General features: G+C 45.6%; 1 protein-coding gene across 1 annotated transcript; it reads left to right on the forward strand.

Moving 5' to 3' along the window:
• On the forward strand, positions 6,505 to 11,511 carry LOC8059613 (chaperone protein ClpD1, chloroplastic). Its single transcript, XM_002452144.2, has 12 exons — positions 6,505 to 7,386; positions 7,788 to 7,957; positions 8,059 to 8,288; positions 8,386 to 8,494; positions 8,584 to 8,711; positions 8,818 to 8,919; positions 9,001 to 9,282; positions 9,377 to 9,501; positions 9,583 to 9,877; positions 9,983 to 10,216; positions 10,587 to 10,817; positions 10,938 to 11,511. The coding sequence occupies exons 1-12, from the start codon at positions 6,731 to 6,733 to the stop codon at positions 11,247 to 11,249; spliced, it is 2,874 nt and encodes a 957-aa protein (XP_002452189.1). The 5' UTR covers positions 6,505 to 6,730; the 3' UTR covers positions 11,250 to 11,511.

Genomic DNA, 12,168 nt, shown 5'->3' on the forward strand with positions numbered 1-12,168 from the left:
CTTCCATGTTGATGTTGTCAGTGAGCATCAGGCGCAGATCATTCTTCATAAGCCTGTAGGTCCTTGGCGAAGGAGGACCTCCGCTGGTGTCACTCCCGTTTCCGTCGCTGGAGTTGTCAGTGCTGCTGTCGCTGTTGTCGGATGGTGGCGGATCCCTTGATGCCAACTGGTGCCTGGGGACACGACCTCCGGTGGACTTGCGAGCGGTTAGGCGGGTACGTGCCATCTGCCAAAATATTTTTATTTTGAATATTAGAACTATATATGTTCCAAGGTTAAAGAATAGAGTTTTACAATTAGATGGACATATTACCTCTAATTATTAACAACTCTAAGGAGGAAAGTTAATTACATGTTATCAATAATGATGCATGAAACGTACTTACGAACAAAGCATAGATCAAACAATTAATTAGCTTTAAATTAGTCACTTAACATAAAAGTGCATAAACTTTCTTTTCATAATTAGGGCAATATTATAATATCATAAGCATTGTTCCTTATATATAAATATTACCATAATTATACTAAGAACATATCCATTTGGATAGAAGGATAAGTCTACAGAATGAATTGAGACAAGTTAGAAGCATAAGACAAGCTTAGAAGCAATTTGGACTCAAACTAATTTGAAATTTGGTTTGACTCAAAAGCTTTTGAAGTTTTTAAAATCGAATACTGCTATACTTTCTAAGGGAAACCTGCTCTGATACCAGCTGTGGCAGAACCTCCTGAATTAAGTGGCCCACATGCACACATCATTGTCCCAAAGACTTCTGATCGACGTGCACGAGTTCCAAATGACTCAAGAAGACTGTCGGGTGTCCTCGGGAAACCCGAATTATCCACGTAACAATCTTTTCAGGAATTCCCTCATCAAGTATCACAGTATTAGAACATTTCATAGGTAAGAAAAAATCAGAGTAAAAGCGGAAAGGTTACATAACATAGATCGAAACTTAAGTTCATAGTTTACAAACCATAAGTATTTGATACATAAAAGCTTCGGAACTTTATATTACATAAACCATAGATCACACAACAAGTTTTTACTTGCCCAAGGTCACACATCAGGTTCATCATCATCACTCTCCTCCACAAGGGTAAAATAACCATGACCATCAAAAGGATTATCAACAGACTCACCTGCAACATGGGTTAAGAAACCCTGAGTACAAAAGTACTCCACAAGACTTAACCGACTATAAAAGAGATGAAGACTCAGGTATGCAGGCTATAGGGATTCAAGGTAAAGCTTTATCAAGATCAAGTATTTCTTTTGCATAAAAGCTTACTAAGAGTAAAGCTTACTTTCAAGTTTTAACTTAAGATTATCACTTATAGCTAGCCAAGATCATTATCCAACTTTCATAAGCAAAACACCTTTTTCTTATACCAAAGATTCACTTATTACTACGATGAGGGGGTGAGGATTGAGGCTCCATATCCGAGGAAACACGGCGATTCGAATCGATTAAACCCAGCTGGGGATTCAGTACCACACGACATATGTAGAACTTAATCTTGCATATGTCAACCTTTTCTATAGATCCTCCCATACAAGAACGGGTCCAGCGTCACCCGAGAGTACAGTACACCACCATCCTACAGCCAATCTAGATGTTTCCCGGTCATCTCAGATCCGTAAGGTGGGTACACGTTACTCTCGCCATCTTTCCACTCCCAGTACGCGGTTAGCCGTTCTCAAGTATCGGAATAGCTATAGGTAAGGCTTACCAGCGCATGTGGGCTGTACTCAAAGGTCTCAATCACAACAGGCCAACAACGGAACGGTCCTTAATCGACACAGTTGGAGACACTACTTTAAGACTCCATTCTTAAAGCAAGTCCACCGACCGGTCTCAAGTTTAAACTTTATTAACCATAAAAGTATTCCACAACGACCCTTCAAACGTTCTCATTTGAAAACTTATCTAATAAGCAGGGCTAAGCATACTAAGCATTTTCATAAAGCAGATACCAAGGTTAATATGGAAATCATCAAGGTAGATAATGCAGCAAATAGGATTCACTCAACTCCTATTCACCTAATGCATCATATTAACTCAAGTGATATAAATAACTTTATGAAAATACAAGGATAGGGTTCAATGTCCGGGGCTTGCCTTGGTCGGAGGAGACGTTCGGCAATTCAACAACACCCGAAGGATCCACAAACTCGGAAGAAACCCACTGAGGATCAGATTCTTCCGGAGCGTATTCTATACGTAAAAGTGCATATGCATGATTATGATATACTTATTGCATGATAAAGACAGGTTACATGTTCTTGGATGACAACCATAAGCATGACTATCTCAAGTACAAATTACCTTCATGGTAAAGAAACAAACAAAGCTAGCTATCAAAGCATAAATCACTACTAAACAAACTTTATTATTTTTATTAAGCAATAATTGTGAATCTATCATACCATAAAGATTATTTATATGAAAATAAACCATAACCAGGGAGCATATCATGCTAAGTAACCATGGTTGTCAAACAATCCAAAATATCACCCAAATCCTAAAGGGATTAATTATTTCTATTTCTTTTATAAGCATTTTAAATAGCTTTATCAAGAAACAGAGCATACTTGATCAAACAGAGCTGGAATTAATCATGAAGCTAAATAACAGTTACACAAAATCACATATTAAATTTCATGATTTTTGGATATACCCATAATTGATTAAAAATCATGGAAGATTTATTTATTATTAAACAGAGGCAATTTTTACACACATGCAAACTACCAGAAAATATAACCAAATATTTTTCATGTGTTCTACTCATTTTAAGGAAGCCATACAAAAATTCTCATAATTTTTGGATTAGCACATGATTTAATACATAAATTCAAACATAATTCAAAAACTGCAGAAAAAGAAAAAGAAAATGCCACTGTGTCACGAGCGGCCCGGGAACTCGGCCTGCTGACCGGCCTGCTCCCGCTCGGCCCAAGTGGGCACTGCGCGCGCCAACCCCCTCCACTCAGGCGTCGCTGACAGCGGGCCCCCGCTGTCAGCTTCGCCTTCAAGCTCCTGCCACCGCTCCGGCGACATCCACCGCAACACCGGTGAGCTCCCGGCTTCCGCAGCGAGGCGCGCTAGCTTCCCCAGATCCTTGCGCACCCGTAGACCTCCTTTACACCCGCTCTCCCCTACCCTAGCTGCCACGGCCATGGACACGGCGGACGTCCACCCCGGCCGAGCCAATGCCGGCCACCACGCTTGAGTAGAGTGCGAATGGAGCAGCGCAAGAGCATCAGTGGCTCACCGCGATCCCAAAGGAACAAGAAGTAGCGTCGGAGAAGCTCGGGTTGATGCTGCCCACGGTGAGGCACTCGCGGCGGAGCTCCGGCCGGAGTTGGAGAGGAAAACGGCTCGGTGCGAAGTTGTGGAAGGGTAGAGCTTGCGCTCAGGGGCGCAATCGATGGCTAAGGACTTGGCGAAACTCGGGGAGTGCTCGGGTGGATTGGGAAGGGAACGATCGAGGCGAATTTGGAGTTGGACGAGCCGCTGCCCGTCGATGCTCCCGTGGCGAAAAAGAGGTCGGTGCTCACAGGAGAGAAGGGCACGTCGCGTTCCACTTCGCCAGCAGCTGCTCCACTTTGCCACGGACGCTGACACGCGCTATGACAGGGTGAAACGGCGGTTCACGAGTCGGCAAACGCCGATCGACGCTCGGCGGCACACCGCCATGAACAGGGGCCGAGCTTATCCCCCTTTTCCCCAAAATACCCTTTCAGAAAACTTAAAATTACTCTGAGATTTTGAATAGAAGATGAAAATATACCAAAATAAGAGTTGTGCAAAATTTTGTGAACTACAAAACATCTTTTGGTGGCCAGAGCTAATTCTGAGTGGAAAATAGCTAAATTGGCCAAACAGTTTGAAATTCAAGCTTAATTCCAAATTTTTGAATTGGGGCAAAACAGAATTTCTAAAATTACTTTTGATTTTGCATAACAACTTGAAAAACTTCCAACATGAAAGTTGTTTAACTTTTTGAGATCTACAACTTTTATGTTGGCCACTTTTCAAGATTCCAAATAGATTTTGAATTGGGGATTCAAATTGGAAAAGGGGACAATTTCTGGAAATCTGTATTTTCAAAATTACTTTGAATTTTGTACTGAAACTTCAAAAACTCAAAACACCAAAGTTGTACATCTTGACAAGATCTACAACTTTTCTTTTGAACTCAACCTCAAATTTTGCTTGGTTTTTGATTTACACAAAAGGGGACAAATCTAGGGTTTTGAAAACTAGGGTTTCCCCCCTAAGCCTTTCGGAAAAACTTTCACCCAAGGTTTTTAAACTCCAAAACAAACATCCATACATAAAATAAACACACTTTACTTCCTAAACACATTCATCCAAATTTTAAACTTATTTTAAGTTAATGCATCAAGGTTTACTTAACAACCTATTATGCAATGCTCATGATGACATGTCATATTTTAGTTCGCTTAACACCAGAGTGTTACATGGCGCGAGTAGGAAGCAAGCAATGAACTGAAGACTGGAAACGGAACTAGAGCGAATGCATTGTCATCCGCCAGGAAAAGCGGGAAACTGTGCTCCTGGCGGTGTGAGCGCAAAGCATCCATCAAGTCGTGTAGGGAAAGGCTTCCCTTCTCTTTCGCCGTCCTCCGCACGCAAGTGCTGCATGCCTGGTGTTGCGTTCCGTGTGCAAATGCGCCTGCCGTCGCCATCCGGTCGACGATCAAGTCGACTGTCCCGCGAAACTAATTAGGCTTTGTTTACATCCAAAAAGTATTTAGATTTTGGTACTATAGCATATTTGTTTCTGTGACAAATATTGTTTAATTATGGAGTAAGTAGGTTTAAAAAATCCGTCTCGTGATTTACAGATATATTGTGTAATAAGTTATTTTTTTCATCTATATTTAATGCTTCATACATGTGCCGTAAGATTCGATGTGATAGGAAATCTTGTAAACTTTTGAGTTTTTTGAGTGCATCGCCTTAATTAACCTCACCAGTCTCGGAGTATCAGTGAGCATAAATAAGCATGCGTGCCGATAGTTACCCCTGCTCGGCAGTGAAGTCGTTCTCTAATCATTATATTGGACGATTTGATCATGAGGAGGTAGTGTTTAGTTGTTAATACTCGTAGTTATTTATTACTGCACTTTCACGTGCGTGTGGGCCAAGTACGGATCAGATTTCGTACATGCTTCCGTGAGCCTGAAAGCGCCCTGACCCTGAGCCCCGTTCACGGAAGGCACACACGTGGACGCTTCTACGGTTTTGGTGTACACACAGCTGGTGCTCGTTTACTTGTACACCTTGGCTGGTTCGTCGCTGAAAGTCTCTCCCTTTCGGTAAAAAGGGGCAGCCCGAAACTACAGGGAGCTAGAAGATGCAGTAGCAATTCGTCACTTGTTGTGTGTGGCCTTATTTGTGGTTCAGATGAGAGTAAGAGCACAGCACGTACCCGTCGACCACCCGTACGTCGTCGCAGCCTTGTTTTGATCTGCACCGCAATCGTTGCTGTCCTGCAAGGAATGGGGACGATCGTGGTGTTCTGGAATCTGGACACGGATGTAGTGAACAGCAAGAAGTGAGGTGATTGCTGTGACTTGTGTAGGCACCACGCAGGATGCATGGTTTAACAACAGGCTGCTCACGAGTCCCAACGGGAGACGGTGCTCGTTTCGGCACGCACGACACGTACCTACCCCCGCCCGCCCCTCTCGCTGTTACGGCGCGGTGGTTCCTTCCGTCCGTTTTGCACAGCACGGTCAATCCTCGTGGCGGTACCGAGGGGCGAGGCTGTGTTTCACACACGTGTAGACACTAGACGTGTACTAGTGTATCGGAAAAGCAGAAGCTTCTTTCCTCATCTCACAAATAAAAAAGGCAGAAGCTTCCGGTCTGTGCAACTCGGCGAGTGTGAGCAGCATGGGGTCGAGCCGGGCAGCCGGCCACGTCGCTGTGGCACAGGAGGATGACACATGTGCCGACGTACGTGAAGAGTCTCACGCCGGCTCGGTACGCTGCACCATGCACCGGCTAGCCCCAACGACGCAGCTGACCTTCGGGCCACGGCACCCAAAAAGGCCCAGAAACGGCCGAAACAGTAGCCAAGTCACCCCCGACCGCGCGGCCCCCGGCGATCGCAGTCGGACGGACCGCCACGCCTCGGCCGGGTTGACCGCGGGGCCGGCGGGGTGGGTGAGCGGGTGGCGTGCTGAGCGGAGCGGACACCGGAGACTACCCCCCGGGCCCGGCTCGGCCGGCGCGCGGTCGAAACGGGGGGACCGACCCCGACCCGAGGCCCGGGCGGGGCATGAACCGTCCAAAACCACCACCGATCCCTATCGTTTCGCCGCCCCCACGCACGCGCGCGCGCGCACTTGCCCAACTGCAACTGCCATTCCGGACTCGTGTTCCTCCTTCCTTGCGTGCTTCCTTCCCCTTCCGTCCTCCCCGCCTGCTTCGCGCGGTATTTTTATACCGCCCTCCCCCGCTCCTCGCCTACTCATCCGCTCGACACGCCACGCCACGCCTCCCCTCCCCTCCCCTCCAAGCACTCCAACTAGACTAGATAGCTCACGTGGTCGCTCGCTTGCTCGACGCGTAGCGTAGCCAGCGTGATTAACCGCTTTCTTCTAAGCAAAGCATAAAGCATTTGATTCGTTCCTAGGACAGTTTTTTTTTTATTGTTGTTGTTGTTGTTGGCGCGGCCGGTAGCGATGGAGGTGTGCTGCTGCTCGACCTCCTCGTCGTCGTCCGTCCTCACCGTGGGCCACGGCGGCGCCGCGCGGATGCTGGCGGCGCCGGCGGGTCGGTGGGGCGCGGCGGCGGGGTTCGGGAGGGCGATGGTGCTGGCGCACCAGCTCCCGCTCCCGCTCCCGCTCCCGCTCCCGCGCCCGGCAGCCAGGGCCAGGGCCAGGCCGGCCCCGCGGCGCCGCAGGGGAGGAGGAGTCGTCAGGGCGGTGTTCGAGCGGTTCACGGAGCGGGCCGTCAAGGCGGTGGTGCTGTCGCAGCGGGAGGCCCGGGGGCTCGGGGAGCCCGCCGTGGCGCCGCGCCACCTCTTCCTCGGCCTCGTCGCCGAGGACCGCTCCTCGGGCGGGTTCCTCTCGTCCGGGATCAACATCGAGCGCGCAAGGGAGGAGTGCCGCGGCATCGCTGCCGCCAGGGACGACGCCGACTCGACGGCCGCGCCGTCGTCCAGGCCCGGATCGGGGGGGCTCGACACGGACGTGCCCTTCTCCGCCACCGCCAAGCAGGTCTTCGATGTCGCCGTCGTGCTGTCCAAGAACATGGGCGCCAGCTTCATCTCGCCTGAGCACCTCGCCATCGCGCTCTTCACCCTCGACGATCCAACCACCAACAACCTCCTAAGGAGGTAGGTTCTGTTGTTTGGTTTCCATTAATTATACAACTGATTCCAGATCATTTGCAATCGATGACATTGACTTGTTGATGATTCACATTACCACCGCCTATAGTAAATATACTAGTATGGTTATATGCTTAGACCAATGTCTGTCTGAGTCTAATTATAGCACAAAGGAAGTTTGGCATCTAGTTGTACAAATACGATATTGCCATTACCCATTGTGGTGGTCCTTGTCTAATTTCTCACTACACGTGTTCAATGCTAGCTAGAGTTTTTTTTTTTCTTTCAAAAAGCAATTCATTGCAGTACCGTGATCGATAGGTTCATCGAAACGAAAAATGATACTAGTTATCTTCTCATCCTTTTGTTGTTTGGGTCTCATTGATGCATATTGTCGATTGTTGTAGTTTGGGAGCGGATCCCAGTCACCTAGCATCAGTTGCGGTCGACCGTCTCCAAGCGGAGCTTGCGAAAGATGGCAGAGAACCTGCCGAACCGTCGTCTTTCAAAGTCCCAAAGAAAGCCCCTGCTGGAGCCGGAAGATCTGCCTTCTCCCACTCCTTGACTAAAAAGAAAGGTCAGGAGCTTGAAGTTCAGTCAAAGCTTACACTCATGTTTGTTCTACTATAGGACAAGTGAAACCTCAATGGACACTTGCATTATGTATCTTTTTTTCAGATAAGGGTGCACTGGATCAATTTTGTTTGGATTTGACCACACAAGCTAGTGGAGGTTTCATTGATCCTATTATTGGCCGTGAAGACGAGATTGAAAGAGTAGTTCAGATAATATGCCGACGGACGAAGAACAACCCTATTCTTCTGGGTGAGGCGGGTGTTGGCAAAACTGCAATTGCTGAGGGGCTGGCTCTTCGAATTGCAAATGGAGATGTCCCCATTTACCTTGTGGTATGCTTCAGCTTGACTTGCCAGGGACGATGGATCTAAAGTTATGCATTTTGGTCAGCTTTCAGATAAGCGGTATTCATATTTACATTATTTGCAGGCAAAGCGTATATTGTCACTGGACGTTGGTCTACTTATTGCTGGTGCAAAGGAGAGGGGTGAACTGGAGTCTAGGGTCACTAATATAATCCGTGAAGTCCGGGAAGCAGGTCAGTCAGTAGTGCATTCTGAAATATTACCAGATACGGAGCTTCTGCACGTGGTCATGAATATTAAAAATCATAAGAACTTTATGCAGGCGATGTTATTCTTTTTATCGATGAGGTTCACAATCTTATTGGATCTGGAACTGTTGGAAAGGGTAAGGGTTCTGGTCTTGACATTGGCAACTTGCTGAAGCCCGCACTTGCTAGAGGTGAACTGCAGGTATTAGATTCATCTGATTTCTTGCTTAGTGCACTCGTTCTGTGTATAGAAAATCATACCTTATCATATTTCCTATCTTATGGACAATATTTGTTTGCATTTTTAGTGCATTGCGGCTACAACTCTAGATGAACACCGGATGCATTTTGAGAAGGATAAGGCTTTGGCCCGCCGCTTCCAGCCAGTATTAGTAGATGAGCCTAGTCAGGTACTGTGGTTGTCTTCTTATGAAAGTGGGGTAGTTTAACATGTAAATTTTTCTCTTAACCATTTTTGAAACTTACTGCAGGAAGATGCTGTGAAGATATTACTGGGTCTTCGTGAGAAATATGAAACTTACCATAAATGCAAATTCACATTGGAAGCCATCAATGCAGCAGTTTATTTGTCAGCAAGATACATTCCTGACAGACAACTTCCTGATAAGGCTATTGATCTGATTGATGAGGCTGGAAGTAGGGCTCGGATGGAATCATTTAATAAGAAGAAGGAAGGGCAGTCTTCAATTCTCTTGAAATCACCAGATGAGTACTGGCAAGAGATAAGAGCTGCTCAGGCCATGCATGAAGTGGTAATGAAAAATTATGCACTGCTTATATGATTTTATCTTTTTGGTCCATCTAGTGAGAAAAAAATATCTAATATTATCGTCTTTGATTGCTCAGGTGTTATCTAACAAGGCAAAATATTCTCCAAATGAGAATGCTCAAGAAAGTGGTAGCGCTACCGTTGAAGCACCAAGTCGAGACAATATCGAGTCAACATCTGGTTCCTCACTCTCAGCTGATGAGTAAGTTTTATCTGTCAACATGTCGTACAAGATAATCTCATGCCCTACATATCTTCTCACCAAAGAGCATTTTGAATGCAGACCAATTGTAGTTGGGACAGAGGAAATTGCAAGAGTTGCCTCATTATGGTCTGGAATACCAGTGCAGCAGTTGACTGCCGACGATAAAAAACTTCTAGTAGGACTAGACGACGAGCTCAGAAAACGTGTCATTGGTCAAGATGATGCTGTTGTGGCCATATCTCGTGCAGTGAAGAGATCACGTGTTGGCCTTAATGACCCTGACAGACCTATTGCCACGCTGCTTTTCTGTGGTCCAACAGGAGTTGGTAAAACAGAGCTCACCAAAGCTCTAGCAGCTAGTTATTTTGGATCGGTAAGCCAATCATATTCTGACCATTGTGTTATTATTCGCACAATGCTTATGATTGATTAAATGGAATATAGCCTGATAAGATGTTTGCTTTTGTTTTCAAAATAGGAATCTGCTATGCTTAGGTTAGACATGAGCGAGTATATGGAGAGGCACACTGTGAGCAAGCTCATAGGTTCTCCTCCAGGGTACATTGGGTATGGTGAAACTGGTACTTTGACAGAAGCAGTCAGGAGAAAACCATTTACCGTGGTATTGATGGATGAGATAGAGAAAGCTCACCCTGATATTTTCAACATCCTTCTCCAAATCTTTGAGGATGGACATTTGACAGACTCACAGGTAATGGATCAGTGAATCCTGTTACATGCAACAATAGATTTTAAACGGTGGATAGTGGAGTTAATGAACCATAAGAGACAAATGCTATCCCTGGAACTTATAATAAACAGTTAGAATTCATTATTTTCATTACAATTTATTTAATATACAGGCTATTTGAAGTGTCATTCAACACATGATTGTTCATATTAAATAGCATTGCAATTTATAAATCATTATGCCACTCTATACTATATATCTTTAGAAACTTAAATAGTCCTAGCCTCTCCATGTAATCTTGCATAGTTTTAGGATGTAACATAGGTAGTTTCTGATCCCTTTTAAGTTCTGAACATGTTTTATTTACAATGGGACTTTGTGTGGACTGCAGGGCCGTAAGGTTTCCTTCAAAAATACGTTGATTGTCATGACTTCGAATGTTGGTTCGACAACAATTTCAAAGGGACGACAGAGCATAGGTTTCTTGAAGGAAGATACCGAGTCAAGCTCGTATTTTGCAATGAAATCCTTAGTAATGGAAGAGCTCAAGGCATTTTTCCGTCCAGAGTTGCTCAATAGGATTGACGAGATGGTTGTGTTCCGTCCTCTGGAGAAGACTCAGGTTTGTTTCTTTCCATGGTATTAGCCACTTATGACTGTATGAAGTTCTGAGTCATAAAACTATTGTGCTAACCTCAGAGCATATGAGATGCTAATGGTAATAGCCTCATCATATTTGCAGATGCTGGCCATTCTTGATATCATCCTAAAGGAAGTCAAGGGCCGACTTTTGGCCCTTGGGATAGGTTTGGAGGTGTCTGAGGCAATGAAGCACCTGATTTGCCAAGAAGGCTACGACAAGAGCTATGGTGCTCGGCCTCTGAGGAGAGCTGTTGCCCACATTATCGAGGATGTCATTAGTGAAGCTATTCTTTTTGGCGAGTTCAAGCCTGGTGACACGATACTGATGGACATTGATGCAGAGGGGAAGCCATGCATGAACCATCTGGACCGACAGATCGTCCAGGTCTCTGACCCAACACGGACGTTCTGAAGTTCTGTGCCGGACTTTCTGAAGTTGTACTTCCAGTGTAGTAGACTAGGGATCTAATCTTTTATTCTTTCAAGCATCGTGATTATTAATTCTTTCATACATAGATATATAGAGTAGTATTCCATCTTGTACATATATCAACCAGATGGTCCAGATAGGGGAATCTGGTCAGTTATTGACGTTGTTTGAAATTTTCATCCAACTGTATGTATATTTGTTGAATTGTTTCCGATTCAATTGGCCACATGTATCATTCTTATACCGTCTATGCCTCCGCTTGCCAGAAGGTACAGTTCATGACTATTGTTCTGTTACCATTCAACTGACTATATGTATATCATTCTAATACCGTCTACTCCAGTCGGTTGCTTCCTCTCCTAGCTGTAAGTTTTGCCGAGTAAATTTTGAATATTCGGGTGGTAGTTCCTCGCCAAATTTCCGTAAATTTTGAATATTCAGGTGGTCGTTCCACGCCAAATTTCCATTTGAGCAAAGAGAAAATTGCTCGGTAATTCCTTCTCCGAACTGTCGTGGCTCTACCATTTAGAGCCCTGAACTATTTAAAAGCTTTCTCGGCTAACAAACTAGCATCATTTGTGTGGCAGTCTGCCAGATCTCACTACTCTGCAGTACATGAATCTCAGAAGTTCAATCAACCTGCATTGCTGCTTCATCTTAACCTAACCCAGGCCTCCGCCTCCTCTTCAGAACCACCGGCCACACCACACCACCGGTAACCGGTTCTAGCCCCATCTCCAGTCGGTGCTAGCAGACCCCCATGGGCCATGGCTGATTCGCAGATGCTTTAGGCATGGACTCCAGAGCACTAACGTAAAGTCTCCAGCTCATCCAATTGCCTCGTCGGAACCTGTTAACCTCTACTCCCTCCGTCCCAAATTATCTAGTAGAAAGCAATATT

The sequence above is a fragment of the Sorghum bicolor genome, chromosome 4, assembly GCF_000003195.3.
Source record: "Sorghum bicolor cultivar BTx623 chromosome 4, Sorghum_bicolor_NCBIv3, whole genome shotgun sequence".
Lineage (NCBI taxonomy): Eukaryota > Viridiplantae > Streptophyta > Magnoliopsida > Poales > Poaceae > Sorghum > Sorghum bicolor.

Excerpts from the sequence above, each read along its gene's own strand:
- LOC8059613 (XM_002452144.2), top strand. The coding sequence starts at position 6,731 with ATGGAGGTGTGCTGCTGCTCGACCTCCTCGTCGTCGTCCGTCCTCACC. Across the intron at positions 10,217-10,586 it reads GACATTTGACAGACTCACAG|GGCCGTAAGGTTTCCTTCAA; the intron begins GTAATGGATCAG and ends TGTGGACTGCAG. Across the intron at positions 10,818-10,937 it reads GTCCTCTGGAGAAGACTCAG|ATGCTGGCCATTCTTGATAT; the intron begins GTTTGTTTCTTT and ends TCATATTTGCAG.